Genomic DNA, 23614 nt, shown 5'->3' with positions numbered 1-23614 from the left:
CTTCTTTACTATTCATCCTCCAAATTCCATTACGATTATTTAATTAAAAGGAATCTCATTAAACATGAAATAACGAAGAATAAAAGTTAAAGCGATTAATGAGAATGACTTTCTACTTCTTTTTTTTTAATATTTATATTCAGGTGAAACGACCCCCTCTTTTTGATTTTCGAGGATCCTCGGATGGAGTGTTCAACCCCAAGCGAGCAACGTCTTGAGCTCGATATTAACCTCCCTCTTTAATCTCTTTCGTTCGCAGGAAGCATCGGATTTCGAGGGATTTTTGCCTTTTAAACGAGCGAACGCTCGAGCGTTTATTTCATCCGCTCGTCCGATTTCCCGGATTTACACTTCCCTCGTGAAAAAAAAGAGGCAATTTCACCGACGCGTGTATTTCCTGAATATATCTACGCGAAGTTTTCATTTAAACGAGCAGCAAATTATTAATTATAAATCATTTAATTAACCAAGCAAAAAACAAAAGCTTTTAAACAGAATTTTTACGCACTACGTTGAAACGTCGCTGTCAAGTTAAACGTTGCGAAATTTCGCGCGAAATTGTAGATCGTACTTAAACGAATGGATTATCAAGCAATAAATGACAGAATCAATAAAGAACAATTTGTAGCAATTATTAGAATGTAAAAATGTATAATATATAATAGAAAATTATTAAAATACTATGGAACGATTAAGATTAATCTTTTGGCTACTTTAAATGCCACAAAAATTCATTTCCATAAAATCATTCGCCAAATCTACAAAGAACAATTTATATCAGTTATTAAAATATAGAAATATATAAGATCTTTGAATAATTATTAGGTACTTAAAAATGTCTGTTAAATTGGTAAATTCATGTAATATACGAAATTATCAAAATGTTATTAAATAATCCCAAGAGTAACTCCTTGATTATTTTAAACAGTATAAAAATTATTGTTACCAAATCATTTACTACAATTGCTTTAAGCGGAATAAAAATTTGTTTTCTTCAAATATTTTCGTCTAAAATTTTCAATATTTTTTCAAACATTTTTTTCATTCAATTTCAATGAACTACGTGGACAGCGCAATTACATGGCGATCGTGCAATGGTGTTTTCGCGACAAAGATGGGCCAGCCGCGGTATTGAGAATATAACGCGCGTTTACCCTATTGCTAAAGAGCGTATTATCGCGTCGAATCGTTAGGGTTCTGCATCCTGTCAAGCGCACACACCCTGCCGAATGAAAATACGAAAACAATTTGTGTAAATTAATCCCTGGCAGATCCATGTAATTTTCTCGCCTCTCCTATTGCGTTTAATCCGTCATATCTAACTCGCGTTTCTTTCTTTTGTCTCTTTAACGTTCTATAAGTTCAATTTCACACTTTTATACGCATGGTGAAAGTTTCAATTCATCGTTGCTCTAACTGTGTTAATATAATATATACATAATATATACATATATAGTTAATTATTGATCAAATTATGTATTACTATTTTATATTAAATATAATTATAATATATCTATATATTATGTATTATACAGGGTGGTTGGTAACTGGTGGTACAAGCGGAAAGGGAGTGATTCTACCCGAAAAAAGAAGTCGAAAATATAGAATAAAAATTTTTCGTTTGAGGCTTTGTTTTCGAGAAAATCGACTTTGAATTTTCGCTCAGTTCGCATGCGGTACGTTATAACGGATCTCACTGTAGATGGTTGTCTCGATGGAAAAATTTAAAAAAAAGAAAAAAAATTTTTTTTTTAATTTTTATTCTATATTTCCGACTTCTTTTTTCGCGTAGAATCATCCCCTTTCCGCTTGTACCACCAGTTACCAACCACCCTGTATAAATTATATATAACATAATTAATTTAAGTTGAATTTTTAATATGAAAGGAAGTACAGCTTTATATTTGAAAATAAAATATTTTTCTAAAACAAGTTTCTAAAAACAAGTTCGAAGTCCTATTTAAAATTTATTCTTTCAATGACTATTAACTGTTAAGTAGACTGGTAGTTGCATTCAGAATATACTTTATCATATCTATATTTACAAAAAACTGAAATCAATCTAGTTAAAACTGATTTGCAATAACGAACTCTGAACTCTGAACTCTAAGAACTTATCTAATCAGCAGCTTGAAACATCCGACTGCATATTATATGTATATAGATTCTCATTAATATCCGCGTTAAGTCAAACTAACTCCATGTAAAATTTTGATGCAAAAATCCTTACCTAGACACATGTTCAATACCCAATCTAGAAAATGATCGATTGCCATCAGCGAAACCGTCGGAATGAGCTCGTTACCAATATAGAGTCTATCAATAACGCAAGCTTCATTCTACTTAAAAATTTCTATTAAAATTCATTCTCATTTCTATTAGAAAAAAAAGAAGGAATCGAAACAAATGAAAAAAAGGTAAAAATAAAAAAATTCAACAAATGAAAGTTCAAAGGATGAAAGGTAACATGATGCATCCAAATCGTTCACATTTCAGTATGTCAGATGCATGCTCACGTCCGTGAACGAAGTTTCATAAAATATTCGACGAGATATTAAAGAATAATAAACTTTTTTATCAATTTCTCACCCTCCCTACCACTGAAGCCAAGCAATATTAATAACGACGGGGCGAACGTCAAGTGCAGATAATGTTGTTGAACGGATTTCAAAAGTTGTTGATACTTTGTGCAAAATCGTTCGTAATATCATCCTAAATTACAACCGATTATAAAACGTATGAACAATGAATTTTTTTCATCGATTTCACATTACCAATTATTTCCTGTTACATAATTGCTAACGATGAAATCAATTAGTGTTTCTGTGTGTGTCTTTTTTAAATTCGTATTTCTTTATGCCATGGAACAAGATTTTTGTACGTTGTACGATGTTAGACAATTAAAGCTGGTCGCTTTTAGAAAAACTGCTAGATCATTCTAACCATCATGATATCGTTACATTGAATTCATGTTTATTGTGAATAATGCATTCATGTTTATTGTGAATAATGCGATTCATGTTTATTGTGAATAATGCGATTCATGTTTATTGTGAATAATGCGATTCATGTTTATTGTGAATAATGCACCATTCATGTTTATTGTGAATAATGCATTTAAAATCTGTATTTTCTGGACTCAATAAACTCCTTTGTAAAAAAAAAAAAGAAAGATTGTTACATTGAGACATCCTCGCAGAGATATACGATTCCATCGCAAATGCAACTACATATTCCATTTTAAATATTATGCTGAACCTATAACTTTTCCAAGTTCGAATGAAACATATCCCACAGTATTATACAATCGTGTTCACTATTAAAAGAAAAATTCATTCTGAAAGAGTTTTAATACGGTCCCTTTCAAATAACTCATCTTTCTTCGCGATTTCATTCCTTCACGAAACGAAAATCCAAAGTAAGCTGAAAATCTCGGATTCCGTCTCTCCAAATAGGAGCAAGAACGAGAAATACAATATAAAGTCGATTCTACATAAGGTCTAACGCCTTGTTGGCAAGCCCCAAAGGCAAATTGAAAAGAACTTTTAAGATCCAGCAAAGATGTCAAATGCATTCACGTACTAGGCTCACAGGCACTCTTGCACGGAGTGGCGACCAATGAAAATTCGAAAAGCGGTTTAGGTAAATCAATCCACGGCCCCAGGGTCAACGCTTCGACGTAGCTTAAGGCTATAATAAAGTGGCGAGCAGGATCAGGCTGGAGAAAAGGAAGGGTGGTACGAAGGCGAAACTCGGCGGAAAAGGGATGGGAAGGGTGGAAAATTTTCAGAGTTCATGTGCGTTTGACGTTGGCCCGTTCAACGGTTCGGTAATGCATGGTCTTTAATATTACGAAAATCACGCCGCACCCTCTTCCCATCTCCATTTCGCAGGTTACCACGTTTATAGGAGAGCTGGAGAGAAATATATATATATATATATATATATATATATATATATATATATATATATGTGAATACTTATTGTATTAAGATGTGAATCTCTGAGAGGGCAAGCCGATCAACGCCACTCTTTATGAATTTTTCATTAACCAAGTACGTAACTAATAGACTGTAGGTTTTTAGACAGATTCACATTTTTTATGAACAAAGTGAAAAAAAGGAACCTCAGTAGAGATTTGTTTCAGCTACTAAAAATTATATCTTGTTCTCTACTACGCGTACTTTATATATCTTCGCATATTATATACATTTCTACTGCTTCAAATTTAGCATGCATAATCTAATGATAATTAGTATCTCAAAAAAAAAAGAAAAAAAATTACACGAGGAACTAGTTATTTCTATTTTCTTTTCCACGTAAGTGATTACAAAGTCTAAGGCATATTTTAAAAGGTAATGTTCATAATCGTCCATCGTTATTGAGTCGATAGAATTTGAATAATTTGATGTAAATGTAGGATTGACATCATCAATACGTTAATAGAAAGAGAAACTACCGATCTCTCCTCCAATTTTTATCTAATGTTCATCGGGAAGAAGGCAAAGAACACGATGAACTCATCTCTTCGACGCCATTAGGGGAAAATTCGAGATGACCCTGTTTAATATAAAATCGCTTTTTTCGCTTTTATTGCGGTAAAGATAATGATAGACAATTAATTCTAGACAAACTGTCTATCAATATAATTTTAACACACCTACACTTTATTACACCTTTCTCCACTGATCGTTCTATGATGCAATTCGATCAATCGTCTATCGTATCTTCTGTCATTCGAACGTTACGTTATTGAAGTAAGTTGTACATCATCATCCAAAATGAACATGTTTCGAATTACGAATATAATTTGCAGGTGAAGATTTGGTTCCAAAATCGGCGAATGAAATGGAGGAATAGCAAAGAGAGAGAGTTGCTAGCAACCGGAGGTTCTCGAGAGCAAACATTGCCAAACAAGAACAATCCGAATCCTGACTTAAGCGACGCGGATGGAGACAGGCCGAGGATGGACTTGAGCGACGTGAGTCCTTTAACGAGTCCTCAACGGCCGGAAGAACAAACAGAGAACGAAGAAGACGAGGAGATCAATGTCACGTGATGAAATTCCAGTGAACATCCTGATATAAACGTGTTCGTTTGATGAGACACGATCGTGACTCATGATTCAGGATTAAAAACGACGAACAATTATCAGGCAGTGAAAGTGTATGAAAAACACATCTGGTGAATTTCAAAGGAAGTTTCACTACCGCTTAAATCATAATCAAAATGTGTCTGTTCGATGAAATAATAATGGTTCATTACAGATTCGGGACTCACAGGAGAAAATTCGACGATTTAGACTATAATTGAGGATAAAAGTTTTGATCGGTCGAGGTCACTAAGTTATTTATGACATCTAATTATTTTATATATTGAGAAATGTAAAAGATTGCGTTTAAATTGACTATGAATCTTCAATATACCAATACATTATATAAGAAAAAGGAATAAAGAGCAATATTGAGTCATGTTTGGTAGATGTAACTTGCAGTTAAAGTGACCTTGAATGTATGAAAGCATTCTATAATTTATCCGTGATATTCTTATGGAACTTGAAAAAAACGTTCGTGAGAGTGATAGATTCTCCTGTGCGTATCCTAAGATTTAGAGCTTTTAAATGATTTCCAATCTTTTAACCGTAATACAATCTTTGTATTTAGCAATTGCAACATTATCTTTTTTAACGGTGAAGCTCATTTTTGTGTAGATGTAATTTTACTTTTTGCGATCTGTGAACACATCTTCCAATAACTAGATGATGTAAAACAATCAGAAATATATGACACGATGAAAATCGTAACAGAATTGTGACAAAATAATTTCCTAGAACAAACAATTTAAATTTAGAGAAGTTTTATAATTAAAGAAAAAAATATTTAAACAAATAAGCAAAGTTTCCTTAAATTATGCCTTACATTGTTTATTAAAATTGCATAAAATGAATGCCCGATTTTTATCGCGCCTCGAATTTTTCAAGTCTAAATAATTTTTAAGAGACAAAATGAACGAACAAAGTTAATTCATCGACAATTTTGCGACAGCATTGTATACATGTTCCATTGTACTATGTTCGATTCGCGAAAGTGGATCTTATAACATATATAAATTAAATCTACGATGAAAAGCTTGAAGATAAGAAATTGAGTTGTATAAAAGGTACTGTCCTATGAGACATTCAAAATATTTTCTGAATAACTTTTTACTTTATGGCATAACATCAACGATATCTTGATAATGTAATTATAAAAATTAATTTGTATCACCAGAAATATTTGCCGTAATAACATATATGTAAATTGAATTTAAATACATTTCTGTTTAAATTATTGAAATTTCTGTGTAAATTTTTATCTCTCGAGGAAGTTTCGGTATAATGGAATTTCCACTAAATCGAGAAATGTATTATATTGTAAGTAGAAATGGATGTAAGTTTGCGTAATTTTCAGTAAGGTATCGTATAAGGTTGTACTAGATATAACGTTACGATAACTAAGATATGTACCTAAGGTTTAAGGATCATGCTCTCGGGCATCAAAAAAACCAAATGTAATTATTCATTGTGATGCATTATGATCTGTGTAATATATTGCAATAAAACTGTCTATGCTAATTACTTTGTATCTTTTGTCTATACTAATTACTATATGAACAACGAGGGTTTATAATCAAAATTATGAAATTAAGACAAAAAATATATGTATTTTAGAGAGGTATACAAGTAGTTTTAAACAAATTACAATATTCTTTTCTTGAGCCTTCAAACTTGAACAACAGCTTTGCCAATGTTCTTTCCTTGTAACATGCCAACAAATGCATCAAACATGTTATCAAAACCTTTTGTAATTGTTTCACGATAGCGAAGCTTCCCTTCGTGTATCCATTGAAGATTCTTTTTTGTGGCTTCTGAAAAACGATTATCCCAACGAGTCACTACGAAACCTTCCATCTTTAATTGATTAAACACAAACGACGGTTGAAGAATCGTCGATTTTGGTAGCGATGATGAATCTGCGTTGTACGAAGATATAGATCCACATACAGCTACACGACCAAAGGGTTTCATTTGGTATATAACAATACTGGAAATGTCTCCACCCACCTGTTATTATAACATAATCATAATAAATATGTTGTGACAAAATTTTGATATTATTTTATAATGCTAGAGAACTGTACATTATCAAAATAGCAGTCAATTCCTTTTGGCACAGCTTTCCTTAAAGCAACTTCAACATCTCCTTTTTTGTAATTAATAGCATGATCAAAACCAAGTTCTTCTACAAGCCATTTACACTTCTCATCTGAACCAGCAATACCAATGACAGTAAGTCCAAAAACATGTTTTCCCATTTGACCAACAAGGGAACCAACAGCTCCTGCTGCTCCACTTACAACAAGAACCTCGCCTTGTTTCGGCTTACAAATTTCTAGAAGACCAAAATATGCTGTGGCTCTGGCATAGAAAATATGAAACTTTTGAATAAATTGTTTAGAATGGATAAATATATCATATTGGTCAAATTTATAAAAAATTATATAAAAACAGATCAGATTACAAAATACACACTTGATGTAGTAATTATTACCCTGGCATTCCTAAAATTCCTAGATACAGTGATGGTGATAGATCTCCAATATCAGGTACCAGTGTTGGTTTTTGGCTTAAGGATTCATATTCAGATGAACGATGTGGATTTATAATGGTATGTGTTCTCCACCCCAAATAACCAACAATTCTTCTTCCTACTGGGAAATCTGGATTCTTTGATTCAATGATTTTAGCTACTTGTGCACCAATCATTGTTACACCCACTGGATATCTCTGAATATAAACTCGCATGTAAGGATCCACAGAGAGATATTCTGCTTCAACAAGGTACTCTGAAAACATAAATCATATGTTATTCAGCTTTTAGGACATTATATGTATATATATATTTATTCCACAACATTACAATTATTTCAATATTTAATCTTTTAACAATATTATTAAATACTAAATATACACAGAATATATTTTTATTTCTTATTATCTTTTATTTTTTAATATCAATATTTTTGCATACAATTAGTACTTATTAATAGTATGATAATCATAATGTTAAAGATATTAAATCATCTAATGCAAGATTTATTTTAAACTTGTTATGCAATAATATGACAAGGGATATTGTCAGTAGGCTGATAATGATATCATAACTGTCTCGTTTGACCCTACGGAATCGCGATAGTTACGAAATACGTACAAACACGTTAAAAACATTCTCCCCGTAAGAATAAAGTATATTGAATAATGATGTCATTTAGAAGCTAAAACATCCATTATTGTATGATACTCTTTTCTATTTATAACATTTATAGATTACTAAGTTATTCAATATACAGTGTAGACGTTGGAAACATGTACAATGCATGTATTTTTTATATAAGTTGTGTAATTTCATCCCGTCAATTCAACGTTATTTTCTAAAACGTTTTTTCAAGTTTCACTATATAAAAAATTCTTATATAAAAAATGTTTATCTGTACCATTTTTAAAATTCATAGATAAATTTTTATTGTGTTCTTCTTTTTATTTTTGAATAATGTTTTATAATATTTTCCTTTTTCTATTATATCAACGAAATGTACATATATTAAAAATCATATCAATAATAAACGAATATTTCTAAATATAATCTTCAATTTTCTCTGTAAATTCAAAGTAATGAGTATATTTTGTATGTTTTTATTGAGTGATGTTTTATATCTTCCATTTTGATCATCAGAAAAATGTGTATTAAAAAATCATAACTGAGCACAATATTCTATAGTTTTCTATTTTAGGACAATATTTTAGGATAATGGATATTTCTACAATATTTTATAAATGCCGCGTAAGCATTAATCGTGACCTCCGTTGAGTCCAGTCACGAGTCGAGGGTTAAATAAATACATAATTACATCTTATATCATTTGACATTGAAGTTGTTGCACAATGTTAAAGGGAAAAAAATGTAATCATAAACAATGAATATAATGAATTTATGAGTATAATGAGTAAGAATATCAATATAACTAGTTTTTTATTTTAAAAAATACATAGTTATCAATGTCAAATGTTGATTAATGACAAATCGTGTGACATCTACTTTCATTTGTTTAATCGATACATATACTATTATTAAAATCTTTACCTCCATTATGAAGAGAAGGTAATTCTTCTTCGATCAATTGCAAATCTGATCGCTCCGGATTCTTTTGAAAATGTTTTGCTACAATGAATCTTCTTGTTTTTACCATTTTTCATAAATATTCACAGGCGGTAGAATAATGACTTTGCAATAGTTTTAACTTGATAATTTGCACAATATTGTTTGGAATTATAGTCGTTAAAATAACCACTAGCACATAAACTACCTAAGTCAATGAAATAAATGGTATATAGTCGACAGATCACTTTATGCGAACTGACTAACAGACTATTCTCATCGCAATGATTACTTTCTTCTGGAACTCCCCTCTATTTCTACCTGATAAGTAATTATACAACTTGATGAAATAACACGATTTTTTAATTCATTTGATATTTCTGCAACAATACGTTTAACTTATTAAAGGTACTAAATCGAACTCTATTAATTTACCTAATTAATAAAGGTTTATACTAAGTTTAAAAATATCCAAATTATATCAGAAATTAATGTAAGATGTAACTGTACACAATTAATATTTTATTTTCATAACTTACATATGTATATATCTGTAAAGCATCAAATTTTAATTTAATACTTTGTATTATCTAACATCTAATACAATATAAATACATTTCATTATTATTATAATACATGTCAAATGCATAGTGCTCTATTGAATATTTCATTATAAATAAAATTTCAATATAAGTTATAATTGGTTTTAGAAACAAAATGAGCATAATATTTGTAAGATTTACATCAAAATTTAGTGTGATAAGTATACACATATACATAGAAGTAATATAGAAAAGTAGACATTTAAATGAACATAAATATTATTTTAATTTCAACATATGTCTTTTATTAAGTAAGTATTAATCTCTTTAAATGTCTTTAATTAAGTAAGTATTTTATTAAGTAGTATTAATTAAGTAAGTTTGTATGTTTAAAATTTTAATTATTATTGTAATATTTTGAAAATATTTATAGTAAAGCAATATAGGACTTTTTAATGTATTTTTAAGTTTGTCTGTTTGCTTATATCTGATAATTTCTGATATCATATCTAATACATTTCTATCTGATTATTACAGATATTAAAGTTAATACATAATATCTAATACATTTCTATCTGATTATTACAGATATTAAAGTTAATATTGCGATAATAGTAATAATAATTAATAATAATATAACATATTTTTCATATTTTATTACCTAATTTATGCTATAAAGGATTATTTCATATTACATTTATATAATGATTATATTTTATTCCAATATTTTTGTATTTCATTAGCATAATTTTATATAAATTATATTATTTCATAACACATATAATGTTGCTCTTTGTTATGTAATTAATTTATTTGACAATATACATAGTTTAATATATCTATCTTAATACTACAGATTATTAGACAATGAAAATTTATACCTCATTTAAAAAATTGAACTATTTGTTATATTTGTTATTATGTATCACTGTATGAAATTAAAGTTTGTAAAATATAATTATTATTGTAAATAATTATATATTGTATATATAATTATATATACATAATTATATATTGTACAAATTTTAAGGTATCAAAATTGTACTTAAATAAATATAAAATACTTTTTAAATAAACTTTACTTAATAATACAGAATATTATAGTTTTATATGATATGAAAATTAACTGTATGAAAAATAATTTATGAAAATTTATTGTTTCAGTTATGGAATATAAAATACTTACACTTTTCTACTACTTTACATAATTTTTATTGTGCCTTGATGTAATCCCTACTATCTCAAATTTTTATAAAGATATCAATAAAATTATGAGAATTATTAAAATTTTCTACAAAATACAATTTACATTTTCAAATAAATATAATTGTACAATTTTAATATACATTTTCAAAATTACGTTAAATTTTTTATATATAAATCTTACTAAAAGAGGCGAAAGCAATAATTTTTTTTATTTAAGGAACATAAATTCGTACGATGAAAAAAGAGTTTCTGAACTTATATATTGCATAATTATGCCAATGTTATCTTCTTAAATGTTTTTATATTTAAATCATTATTTTATCTTAAATAATACTAAGTGCTAAGGAATAAGTACTATGAAACAAGTACTTATATTAATGAAATTTTTATGAAAATTTCATAATTAAAATATTTTATCTTACACATAATATCAAGTTATATCTTATATCTGTTCCACACGTCATGCATGGAAGTTAACTAATGAACTAATACAATGATGATATATTATTATTCAGTAGTAGGATTAGATGTACTATTTTTAACATGTTGTATATTATTTAGAAACACTGTTATGTCCTATTTTTTACATTATCTTATTTTTTACTCTTCATGTTATAAAAGTATAATGTTTGTTTAAAAAATAAAAGCCTAGATTTTGTTTGTATTGTTCCTGTAACATATATTTAATTGTTAAAGCTATAAAAGTTTTAATTAGAATAAATAAACTACATTTCTTTCCCTAATAAATATACAACATGTCAAATGTGATTATAGAAAGTTTCAATTAAAATTTGAGAAATCTGTTTTGAGTTTGATGGATGGTGTAGAAATTTTTATCTGTGGCTTTACAAGATCTACTGGTCTAGTATGTCTTTGTGCTTGTTGGTGAGTGGATCTCACTGCATTTTCTAATTTAGTTTTTAGTTCTGTAGATTGAGACATTAACATCTTAAATTCCTAAAATAAAACATTGAATACTTAGATACTAGTAATTTATGTTTATTTTGTATTTTGTATTTAAAGACGAATTTATTTAAACATGAACTAAGTACCTGGGGATATTTTGGTCCTATCTTATTAAGCCATTGAAAACTTTGTTGATGAAGACTTAATTGATATTTGGAAGCATGTTGTAGTTGATCTCCCTCTAATAAATAATTAATTAGGATTGGCACAAGTAAAGTCAACATCTGTATACCTAGTTAATTATAAAAATATGTTAAGATTATAACAAATTTAAAATAATTTAAAATTAGTCAAATAAACTGCATTTTATCATATAAAATACAGAGTAAATATATTACTCTCTTTTTACAAACCTTGTAAAAGGTCTCCTGAATAGCATGTAACATACTTTTTGTCATAACACTATTCTAATATTGATATACTATTGTAAATGTTATGTAATAAATAAAATACAAATAATACAGATTAATACGTACGATGTGAAAGATCGGCAAGTCCTATAAGAGCTTCAACTGTGCTAATACATTCCAAAGTGAAAGATAATTCTAAATCAGTTGTAATTTGTTTACTCTTGTCACTATATAGATATTCTACTAATCTTGGAGCTAATGCATGAATATAAGGAGTGCTTATTGCACGATCTGGATGTAAAAATATCGTTCTCAACGTTTGAACGCATTTTAATTTGACCTATAAAATTTCAAAGGGTAAATATCTCAAATTATAAACAATGTATAACATAATATTGAAACATTATTACCATTATGTTTTCTGACTGGAAAGCGTGTCTAAAATGATTTATACACGGAAATTGTAAATTCGGTGCACTCACAACTTCAGACGATGCATGAAGAACAAATACCGCAATACCTAACATCATCGCCACTTCGTCCATTTTCGTTTCATCATTTCCTATAAATATATTTTAAAAAATTTATTAGCTAAATATGTGTTAGTATCAAAACAAATTTCATGTGATTTTAACTTCAAATACCGGTTTTAGCCAGATCGATGATTTTGGCAAGAGCACTTTGTAAAAGACTTGTCCATTGTTCCTGACTTCTATGATCTTTTGCATATTTATTTGTGGTAAGACTTTTTATACAATGTAAAGCTGCATGAACTGGTGTATCTGATGTTGTTTTATTGCATTCACTGTCCGTACGCACTGCAGTTTCTCTGATCACTCCAGTTGATAAATACAGGAGTGTTGGTAAAATTGCTACAGCTCCTAATATTAAAAGAGTATGTGTTAAAAATAAATATTTACTTTGTTTAAAAGCATATATTTACCTTGAGGAGAACAAAGAGTAGGAAGAGACTCCATTATATTAAGAGCAGCAGCTATGAGTTTCCCACTTTCTTCAGATGGCATATATCCCCTTTGGGATAAAATCGCTGTTGTTCCATCAGGATTAGGATTTAGTGCTGGGATTTGTCGGACTAAAAGACACAAACACACTTCTAGAATAGCAAATACTAATGACTTTCCAGGATTAAGTTCACCACTTTCTTCTCCTTCCCCTAGTAAATCTACATGTTGAGTTTCATTGCTTTCTTCATGTGCTGGTGCTATTTCTGTTATAAAATAATATATATATTTGTATATTTAATTTCCCTGAATATGTAAGACAACATTTTTTTACCTTCCAATTTAGATTTCTTTCTCTCTGTCAAATCTTCCTGTGCTGCTTTCATTATTTGTTTCAAAACTTCCATTACTATCATTTGTATTACGAAACTTTCTCTTGTTAAAAGCATCCTGCAACAAAATATACAGTAAGATATCATAATATGTATATTTATATTTATATAAATAAGGGACTTGCCTGTGAAGAACATTACATAATTCAATCGGTAATGAACGGTCTGTACTTAAAACTTTACGAGCCCAAGTAGAATCTAATAAAGTGTACAATGCATTTAAACATGTTTCTGTATTTTGAGTTGACTCTGAAGCACGAGGGCTGCATAATGCTTCCATACATATACCTAAAATAATTAATAAATATAACTATCTAAAAAATAAGATATAATGTTTAATTTAATATTATAATTATTAATTTAATATTATAGAATTTTTACCAAATAATAAATGGAAACGTTCAACATTCGTAGTATTATTAGTAGAAACATCACTGTTATTATTATTGTTATTATTATTATTATTAGTTGCGTTTGATGCTTCCACTTCATTTTTACTCTCTTCTAATCCAAATCCTTTTGCATTAAGCCAAAGTGTTGCAGCATGTAAAATTGGTGCCCATGATTCAGCATAATGAGGTCGAGCAGATTCCATTGTATCTGTTGTGTAAAAAGCTCCACCATCATGAGGTAGTTGGCTGGAAAATTCTAATAAAATATTGACTTATCGTTATAAGTACTATGTATAAATAATTTAAAATATTATATACAGCACGGAAACTATTTATACCTGGAGGTAAGGAAAGTAATGCGTGATCTCTCAAGGCAGCTAGCCAATATTGACTTAAACTTAATAACTCTGGTTGCACTAAGCTTAATAAACTTTCAGTTTGAAATTCAAATTTCCCAAAATCTTCACAATTGTCATCATCAATTTGATTCGAATTTTGATTGAATGTGTCTTTACTGTTTAATGCAGAACCATCTTTTACCATAGCAACTACATACACCTGATGAAGAAAGTAATAAGTATAAAGAGAGAAAGGATAGTATTACAATTTGTTTCTTACCTCTGCCCAAGCTTTCAAAATCGCTAATCTTTCAAGTGTTAACAAACTTTCGTTATAAAGTTGTGGTCGTGTATGTCCTTCCCTTAATTTTTCTAGAGAAGATACTAGTAGCTGATGTACTCTACGAAGATCATTGAGATCCCTAGCAACTCCGCTTCCAATCCAAGCACTACATGCCTCGCATGCTGCAGCTGTAACATGAGATGCTGTTTCTGCTGAAAATGCAGGTCTCAACGCAGCTCCAACCTGTGATAATTATTAAATAATAATGTGATATATTTATGAAATATACCTCAAAATTCTATATTTATAATTAATTACTTGTGCTTGGAACTGTTCAAGTAACAAATGTCCAGGAAATTCTGGTTCAGGAACTTTGGCAAATTTATCTATGATTTCTTGTAACGTTTTCAATCCTTCAAGCCGAAGAGGATCACAATCACTTGTCGCGGCCATAAATGCCATCCGTACTAAATCGGAAAGATGTAATACTAGAAAGTCGCCTGTAATTAGGAAATATTAGCAAAGTTATAAGTTGGTAGTTATATTTAAAAATATTACAATTTGAAGAATTAATACTTTTTCCTTTAGATGTTTGCATCTCTTTCGCTAAGATAAGATCAAAGTGCGCTTGTTTATTATTTACACAAGCAGCGACAATTTTTCTAACACACTGTGCTGCAAATACTCTAGTTGGCCACCTTGGTGTAATAGTTGGCCGTTGTTTTGTAGATTCGTCTGCATGAAATTCAGCTTGATCATCATCTCCTTCTGTATCTGCATTATCAGTATCCGTAGTACTATCTTCGACGTCAATAGTATTTCCTTCTTCATTATTACATGTTTCTATACGTCATAAGCATGAATATCTTATTAATCTTATTCAATTTAGCAATGGTTATTTTTGTTGACATATTAAAGTATATTATAATACCTGAAGCTATTGTAAGAACATCTTTACATAAGGACAACCATTGAGATAGATGATCTGCTGCTAAAATTTGCAGCATACTCGTTAGCGTGTCATGAATGTCTTTAATTAATTTGCTATCAGTTTCTGCGTCTAACATACTAAACAAGACCCCCGGTAGACCAGTTTCTGTTATAACAAGACCTTCTACTATATTAGTATCTCGACTTTCGTTAGCTAATGTCATTGCATGTTCGCATACTTCTTTCGCTTCGCGTTGAGCCAATTGTCGAAGGCAAGAGATTGCAGCTTTACGTAGAAGCAAATGATTGCTTGATAAAGTTCGCTATAAATAAAATAAATTTCAATATAAAGAAATATTTTTATATCATTTATGACAAGTGAACTATAACATGGACAAATGAAATATAAATGTAGTGTAAACCTTACACATAATGTAGGAACCAGAGAAGATAAGTTAACATGTCTTGGTGCAAATAAATGTAGTTGCTGAAGACATCCTGTAGCTTCTGCCTGTACAAGAGGGTCTTGATGATCTTGCATAATTGCACAAGCACATAAAAACGATGAACGTGCCATACAAATCGTTGATGTATTGCCTAAAGATACAAACAATCAATATACATTATGTGTATTTAAACTTTTGTAATTGAAGTATGGTAAAAGCTATGGACCTTGTAATTCTGGCCCTATTGTTGTGATAAGAGCTGATAATACTTTTCCTATACACTGATGTACATCAATATAAGAATGAGGAACGTTAAGAAGAAGAGTCAATGCTAAAGATAATGTAGGTTCAACATAGCCTCGAAACATTGGTCCACCAGAATCAGCTATAAGTGCAAGAGCATGCAATGCCCATACCTGAATAAAAGGATAAAATTACATTTTTTTAAGTAGTGCCTAACTGAAACTAACTATACATAAAAGACTATGTAAGAGCAGCCTAAAGAGTACCTAACTAAAACTAGCTATACATATATCAATATAGACTTACTTGTACTACTGGAGATGAATTATCTTGAGCAAGTGCGAGTAAAATACTGACACTTGTATTCAGATGTTGACTAGATCCCATCCCACCCACGTATTTATGAAGACACCCTAACGCTAAAGAATGACCAGTTCTACTAGCAACATCGCGAGCAGATTTTAAGCGGTCAAAACTTGTTTGTGCTAATTCCGCCGTAAATTTGGGATCAGAAATAACTTGAGCCATTCTTCCAACAGCTTCTCCAGCTGCCCATCTTAGTATCGAATTACTACTTACCAAAGCACTCTATAATATAAACAATATCAATTAAGTTCTCTATAACGAATAAAATGAAAATATACTGTAATGTTATTATAAGACAATGTTTACAATAATGAGATTAGTCGCAGATTTCTTAACATCTTCCTGACCAAAGCCAGTTTTTGCTTCATTCAGTCCCTTTAATCCGCTTAGCACAGCCGTAAAAACGTTCATCTGTATTGCTTCTTGTCTACCAGATTTTGTATGTTTTATACATTCACTGAAATGATCTAACATTTGCAATCTATGCTTATTTGCTACACGTGGGAAGATCTGACCAAACAGGGATACAGAGAGATCAATGACTGCAACTCCCAAAGGCAAAGGTCCAGGAATTATATCGTCCTAAAACAGTAACAATGGAATTAAAATCATTACAAAAATCTATATTTTTAATAAAATCTAAAAAACATTACTTGTGGTACAGGTCTATAAAGACAACATGGATTGTGTTCCAAAGCTCCAGACCCTGCAGCGCTATTTGGTTGCAGCTGAAACAAATACAATATATATGTAGATTGAGTAAATTCCATTTTTATATTTTATTGTTTTTAATATCAATAGCATGAACAATACAAAGTAAAAAATAAAAACAAGTATAACACATTTATCTTAATAGAACCTATGAACATGAAATTAATTATAATTAACAGTTTTTAAAACAAAGTATAAATTGGGACTACCAATCTTAATATTTATCATTATTTTATAAATTTACAATATTCATAAGAAATAAAAAAAAGTGTAAAAGGAAAATTGTGCAGATGAACAGCAGATAATGAAAGGCTTCATAGAACATTACTCACATGTTCCAAATCTGCCCTTCTGTTTGGTTCCATCTGGATATGAGTGGAAATATGAATGTTAATTTCAATTAATATTATATATGTTAAATTTCCTTATAGTTTGACCACTTAGTTGTTACATTAAATTTCTACATTAATAAAAGTTAATAATGGTATATGAAAGATATGTTAACAGCATCTACACATAGAGCACATGAAAAATGTATGTAGAACACTGTTATAAAGTAATATTTTAAAACACATACTTGATCTTCAATTGTACGATGATCAGTTTCTTGTAACCATGTACCAAGGATTACAGAATCATTGGCATGACAAACCGCACGCAATAATGAAGTTGTAGTATTTCCAGGATTTTCAGTTAATGTAAACTCTGATACCAACATCCTTAAGAGATGTGTATAAGAACCTGTTTAATATTTGCAATTATTCGCTTCTTTAAGTAGTACCTCCACATAATTCTTATAATTACAAATATTTATCATTACCTTCAAAAGTTTGAGGTGGTAATAATAATAGTGTCTCATATAAACGCAAACGAACCATAGCAGCTGGAGCCTTTAATTGTTGACCATAATTTTTCAATACAGGTGATAAACTGAAATGTTTAATTATAACGTTAAACGAAAATAACGTTAAACTAAGAATATTTTAGAAGCAACGACTAGAAATATTTTAGAAATATATATAAATATAACATACTTCGTTAACATTGCCAATGCAGATTCAATTGGTGTTAGAAGCCGTCTCGTAATATCATCGTTTAAAAGTTCGGGGCAATGTAACAAGAAACTATGCATCGCAGATAATGCACCAGCTCGACCTTCTAAAGTCACTTGCCATGTAAAAGCGTCACCTCTAGCCTTTTCACTTTCGAGTTCTTTATTTGAACGAGGAAAAGAATTTCTCCATAATAACAACATTCTAGGTAATAACCCTTTTACCACCGCCGTTCCTAAACCCATGGTTTTTTATTAGATATAATATTTTAAGGATGCGAATACGTTTACTATTTAATTGTTCTACAACACATTGATTTAAGTTTACTATACCAAGAGTCATTATAGCTCCAATTAGAAGCCATCCAGCATGTGTTCTGTTTAACGATAAACGACTGTTTTGACTTGCGCTTCTCAAAAGTTCTTCTGCAGTATTAAATATAATCTAAAATAAAATTATTTTTGTTTTACAAAATTCTATGCCATCATAAAATCACATGAAGGGACATAAATGTTATTTAAAAATAATTACTTTTCCTTTTGTATGTGGAACTCCAAGTGGCGATAAACGAACGCTACCGAGAACTGCAGCCAATGCACTACTATATCCAGCTATTGCTTCTGGTGAACTACGCATATTTTCTATTCCATCTACACAACGATCAATTAGAGGTGTTATCTGACTTGGTACTGCTACACAAATGCAACGTAAACACCACGAAGCTGCAAGTCTAGCTGCTTGACATGGATGAATCAAAACAGCCATAATGGTATCAATTAAATCTGGAAAAAACATTCAAATTAATATAAATATCAAAAAAATTAGTAAGTATATATCGTATATATGTAGAATACATACTCAAAGATTGATCAGACAATAAATTACAAGCTGTTGTACCCAATCCTAAGATTAAATTTCCCATTTCTTGCAGTGCACAAACTAATAAATGTTGACTGAATAATGTTTCTTGGTTACAGTCCTTTGCGTTTTCTGGACTAAAATCTAAAAATTTAGGATAAAAAGATAAAAAATATATACGTATATTCTATTAAATTACTATGACAATAAAAACTAAAAAAAATTATTCTTACCAATAGAATTCATCTGTTTCAAAATAATGTAGGCTATTTCTTTACATGCAGCAGCTTGAGCCCCTTCTCCTAATAATTTCCCTACAGTACCGTGTAATATAAAGTTAACACATTTTCTAGAATAGACAGCATCAACATGTGAGCTTGCTGCTTTTGGATTCGTTACAAGATCAAGTACATGTGCAACTAATGTACCAACATTGCGTTCAAGCCATGATCCTCCTAACATTTGAACAAATACAACATATGCCTGTAAAATATCAATGAATAATTAATTAGATTGTTTTATAAAATGAATATAAGATGTTATCTTTTGTATTTTTTCTTACATGCGTGACTCCAACTCGAACTTCTCTGTTAACACTAGAATTTCCTTTTATTATTTCTCCAGTACCCTTCAAAAAACCTACTCCACCTCTTAAAAATCCGGACATTAAAATATTCAAGACTTCGTCAAGTGAAATTTGTTTACAATTTTTATTTTGTGTAACTAAAATAATAATAATAACTAATAGTTCTCGCATAATGCATAATGAATAATTGAACGCGCAGATTAAAAATACCTGAAGGACTTTTTCCTTTTGGAGCTGGAAGCTGAGTCATTGCCACCAATGTACCAAGTAATTTTGCAACAGCACATCGTACTTCATAGTTTGAACCTTCAAATGCTCGGAAACAAAGTGTAGCAACACTTTCTATTTCAGTAGTATATAAAAATGATGCATGATTTAACATTTCTAATAAACACTGAAAATATTGCATCAAATATATTTTAAGCAGTATATTTACAAAATATCAAATAAAGCATAATAAAATACCTTTGCAGCAGCACATCTTACAGCCATTACCCTATCTGTAAGATAATGTCTAGAAACTTTATATATTTCTTTATGAACATTTGTAATTGCAGATCCCATGCCAGCACAAACCTAATAATTCAAATATATGTAAGATTTTCAAAATAATTTTAATCTCTGTATGATATTAAATATTACCTTTTCTAGAGTATGCATAATTTCTATTCGAGTTTGTGACTCTGCAGAACGTAAAGACTTTATTAATATTTGTACAGTTTCTTCATATGACCTGCCCATCATTCTTCCTAATTTTTCATACATGCATCCCACACAACATATAGCAGCTCTATAAACATTAACAAATTTTAGAACTTACAGAATGTGTACAATTTATTACTAACTAAATATACAAGAATTTTACTTACAATTTTGTTGGGAGGAAGCTTGGAGAATCATCTTTATTTCTAAGAATATCATTACACTTATTAACAGTATCAAAAAGCAAAAATGTATCACCAACACTAAATAAAGTTGCAAGACATCTTGCAATAAGTCTTCGTGTAGGAGGCCCAGGAGCTCCTTGCATGTGTTTGGTTAATTGTTCTACTAGCTTTTGCTGACATCCCTTAATATCACTCTGAAAGTTATATATTATTATAAAAGTTCACAACAACAAATGTATTATATATACATATTACCTGACAAAAATATGTTGTAACAAGGAAATATATCATTTAAATCAATAATACCTTTTGTGCAGCTATTAAAACTTTATCCAAGAAACGTAACCATTCAAATATAAAAACTGGCCTCTTAGCTTCTGGGATTTGATTAAGAGCATCCTCATTGAGAGTCAAACTATGACTCAACTCCATCATCATTTCAATAAATTAGTTTCTAATGTTACCCACTTTCTTCCTGCAATTAATCATATATTATTAACAAACTTTTAATGTTATTATTTGTAATTAGAGAACTAAATATGCATTTTAAAAAATCATAACAATCTGATATCTCTCTTTCATAAAATATACATATGTATTTTTATCACGTATTAGAAACAAACAGATTATTTATCAGTACATAAATATTAATACTAAAATTTGATAAAAATATATAATTAAATACCAGAAATACTGCCGATATCACCAGTATACAGGAAATAACATAATTTTCTATTTCTTTTTATATAATATATTTGTAATCACTCCATTTCATCAACGTAAAACTGTTGGTATTCGTATTTATTTACGTTTCACATTAAAAAATAAAACGATGCAAAATAAATCACTTTATAAACACCATGTCAGTCAGTATTTAACACCTTTCAACAATTTATATAAATGGGTACAGCAAGATACAATTTTTCCACGTACTTGACAAATCTTAACTTGATTTAGGTTAGGGTAGATCGTAATCATCTGGAAGAGAAACATTGACAACGAATTATTAAGACTGCTTACTTGACGTATTTTTATTATGTTCGTATATCATCCATGTTAGATTGATTATTGATTATATTGATTATAAAATTGATGATTGATTATAAAATTAATTAAATAACAAATCATGTTAAATTGAAAAATGGTAATTATGAAACATATTATCAAAAAATTTTTTACTATAACAAATATAAAATGTTAATAATTTTTTTCTATGTATGGAAGCCAATATATAGATATATCTTATATATTATTTAATTATTATTTATAACATACTCAATCTATATGTACAACTAATATTGAATTTATAAACAAATTAATTTATTACTTTATGTCACATGCAGCTTATCATACTGTTTATAGTATACGTCTATATTCAGATGTAGTATGTATTTTTAATAATAAAAACAATTTTTTCTTATATGATTCCTAGTAGTACAAAATTTAATTTGCTGAAAATTATTTTTAAGGATATTGACGTAAATAAATTCGTACTTGTGAAAGGTGCTTTTTATTACAAATCATTATGTCAGATGTATACATATTTTTGTGTTGCATACATATCTATAACGTATACATACTGATTAAAAATTTTCTGAATGCAATTTTGTATTTACTGCGTGACGTTTAAAAATCAATTGGAACACGTATATGCGCTATAAATTCACGTTTGTAAGTCATGGGGGGGGGATGTACGCTTTTCACGAAAGAACTCAAACAATATTATCAACATTCAGTCATAATAACTTCAACATAATGGATCTCATGGATAATTATAACATTAATATCCTTCAGTAAAGAAATGTACGATCTATATACTATGTATGTATGTTTTGAATTAATGCTTTGTCACAGTAATTTCACAGTTAATGATACGTCCACTGATAATGGCAAACATTAATGATCGTATCACTACTACCTTTTTTTTTCTTTAGTATCCTAGCGCTGATAAATTATTCGAAAAAAATTGCATCACTCCTTCTGTCTTTAATTTATGCAGAAAAATGTATAAGCACATTTTTTGAACATTTCATCAGTCAAACTACTTTATTTAAAAAAGAAAAGGATCCTTTATTTCTCTACCACGGTAAGCCCATATCACCAAAACATTTCATTTTGGATATTCGTAAGATTTTTTATACATAGAGCTTTTTAGGAATATGTATAGAAGTAAACAAAGTATTCATCTTTTCTTTGGAAACGCTTGTTAAAATTAATTTCATAACAGGAAAGTCAATTCTGCGAAACAAAGCTGTTAGTCACACATCTACGTAGATACATGATAATTGAGGATTAATATATGTAATATACGTATGTATGTAAGCTACTTTATAAATATGAATCGTGATGAAGTTACATTTTTTTCATTAGTCTCCATAATGCATAATGCACTGTTCGCAAATACTCAGATTTATAAACGGTTATTATATAAACGACGGAAGTACTTGCAATCGTAGAAGGTAGCGTTCTCTTCTGCTACTTTTTATTAATTATAACTTTTTGCATATTTTTCCGGATACTAAGAGGTTCTAAAAAAAAAGAGTAAAGATTGTCTCTCCTCTAGATTTTTATTTGAATGTCCCAAGATCGTTAAACCACAGATGCGTAATTATCATAGTTGCATGTATCAGTAAGTAATATATCAACGGATTTCACGTCACCAGTACATTACTTTTTTGCGTTCATCTAGTGTCTCGACACTCGAGCAAACATAATAATTAAACTGTGAGTGTTTATGCATTTATGGGAAATTTGAAACGCATATGATGTAAAGCTGTATAAATTATTTTTAAAAAGTACTCTAAGAAGAAAAGTATAATAAGAACAAATCTTGATCAAAAGTTTATTCCTTTAATTACTGTAAAACTATCAAATTGCAATAAACATTCGCAGACTAATAATAGCTATTAC

The 23614-nt window shown here is 29.5% G+C and overlaps 3 protein-coding genes across 7 annotated transcripts in view; 1 reads left to right on the top strand and 2 right to left on the bottom strand.

Annotated features, from left to right (window-relative positions):
* Positions 1 to 6544, top strand: part of LOC126871357 (uncharacterized) — a 28850-nt gene extending 22306 nt beyond the window's left edge. The window contains exon 4 of the mRNA XM_050630068.1: positions 4817 to 6544. Coding sequence (XP_050486025.1) covers positions 4817 to 5059 — 243 coding nt within the window. The 3' untranslated portion in view covers positions 5060 to 6544. The remainder of the gene's footprint in view (positions 1 to 4816) is intronic.
* A 138-nt stretch (positions 6545 to 6682) lies between these two features.
* On the bottom strand, positions 6683 to 9455 carry LOC126871370 (prostaglandin reductase 1-like). The gene is made up of 4 exons (XM_050630107.1): positions 9180 to 9455; positions 7590 to 7884; positions 7180 to 7456; positions 6683 to 7102 (listed from the first exon to the last, which is right to left on the bottom strand). The coding sequence occupies exons 1-4, from the start codon at positions 9283 to 9285 to the stop codon at positions 6761 to 6763; spliced, it is 1020 nt and encodes a 339-aa protein (XP_050486064.1). The 5' UTR covers positions 9286 to 9455; the 3' UTR covers positions 6683 to 6760.
* A 1419-nt stretch (positions 9456 to 10874) lies between these two features.
* Positions 10875 to 23614, bottom strand: part of LOC126871327 (HEAT repeat-containing protein 5B) — a 34391-nt gene continuing 21651 nt past the window's right edge. For 2 of the 5 annotated variants that reach the window (XM_050629994.1, XM_050629993.1), the window contains 35 exons: positions 21390 to 21682; positions 21011 to 21179; positions 20687 to 20898; positions 20460 to 20607; positions 20283 to 20393; positions 20028 to 20211; positions 19794 to 19954; positions 19465 to 19714; positions 19232 to 19375; positions 18905 to 19155; positions 18706 to 18817; positions 18356 to 18608; positions 18142 to 18251; positions 17899 to 18062; positions 17654 to 17686; positions 17264 to 17338; positions 16917 to 17192; positions 16551 to 16832; positions 16228 to 16417; positions 15983 to 16152; positions 15557 to 15878; positions 15202 to 15468; positions 14944 to 15125; positions 14623 to 14868; positions 14343 to 14562; positions 13994 to 14260; positions 13738 to 13900; positions 13555 to 13670; positions 13202 to 13486; positions 12903 to 13139; positions 12669 to 12820; positions 12385 to 12598; positions 12262 to 12276; positions 11995 to 12140; positions 10875 to 11899 (listed from right to left, as the gene is read on the bottom strand). In XM_050629994.1, the coding sequence (XP_050485951.1) occupies positions 11723 to 11899; positions 11995 to 12140; positions 12262 to 12276; positions 12385 to 12598; positions 12669 to 12820; positions 12903 to 13139; positions 13202 to 13486; positions 13555 to 13670; positions 13738 to 13900; positions 13994 to 14260; positions 14343 to 14562; positions 14623 to 14868; positions 14944 to 15125; positions 15202 to 15468; positions 15557 to 15878; positions 15983 to 16152; positions 16228 to 16417; positions 16551 to 16832; positions 16917 to 17192; positions 17264 to 17338; positions 17654 to 17686; positions 17899 to 18062; positions 18142 to 18251; positions 18356 to 18608; positions 18706 to 18817; positions 18905 to 19155; positions 19232 to 19375; positions 19465 to 19714; positions 19794 to 19954; positions 20028 to 20211; positions 20283 to 20393; positions 20460 to 20607; positions 20687 to 20898; positions 21011 to 21142 (6267 nt within the window). In that variant the 5' untranslated portion in view covers positions 21143 to 21179; positions 21390 to 21682 and the 3' untranslated portion in view covers positions 10875 to 11722. The remainder of the gene's footprint in view (positions 11900 to 11994; positions 12141 to 12261; positions 12277 to 12384; positions 12599 to 12668; positions 12821 to 12902; positions 13140 to 13201; positions 13487 to 13554; positions 13671 to 13737; positions 13901 to 13993; positions 14261 to 14342; positions 14563 to 14622; positions 14869 to 14943; positions 15126 to 15201; positions 15469 to 15556; positions 15879 to 15982; positions 16153 to 16227; positions 16418 to 16550; positions 16833 to 16916; positions 17193 to 17263; positions 17339 to 17653; positions 17687 to 17898; positions 18063 to 18141; positions 18252 to 18355; positions 18609 to 18705; positions 18818 to 18904; positions 19156 to 19231; positions 19376 to 19464; positions 19715 to 19793; positions 19955 to 20027; positions 20212 to 20282; positions 20394 to 20459; positions 20608 to 20686; positions 20899 to 21010; positions 21180 to 21389; positions 21683 to 23614) is intronic. The other 3 variants (XM_050629996.1, XM_050629997.1, XM_050629995.1) reach the window with 3 other exon arrangements.

This window comes from Bombus huntii, chromosome 11, assembly GCF_024542735.1.
Source record: "Bombus huntii isolate Logan2020A chromosome 11, iyBomHunt1.1, whole genome shotgun sequence".
In the NCBI taxonomy this organism is placed as follows: Eukaryota; Metazoa; Arthropoda; class Insecta; order Hymenoptera; family Apidae; genus Bombus; species Bombus huntii.
Note: the sequence above shows the minus strand (reverse complement) of the source record. Positions and strands in the feature narration are given on the sequence as shown.

Coding starts and splice junctions, on each gene's coding strand:
- LOC126871370 (XM_050630107.1), bottom strand. CDS start 9,285: ATGGTAAAAACAAGAAGATTCATTGTAGCAAAACATTTTCAAAAGAAT. Junction 7,885..9,179: donor ACCTTCTCTTCATAATGGAG/GTAAAGATTTTA, acceptor TTATGTTTTCAG/AGTACCTTGTTGAAGCAGAA. Junction 7,103..7,179: donor TTGACTGCTATTTTGATAAT/GTACAGTTCTCT, acceptor TTATAATAACAG/GTGGGTGGAGACATTTCCAG.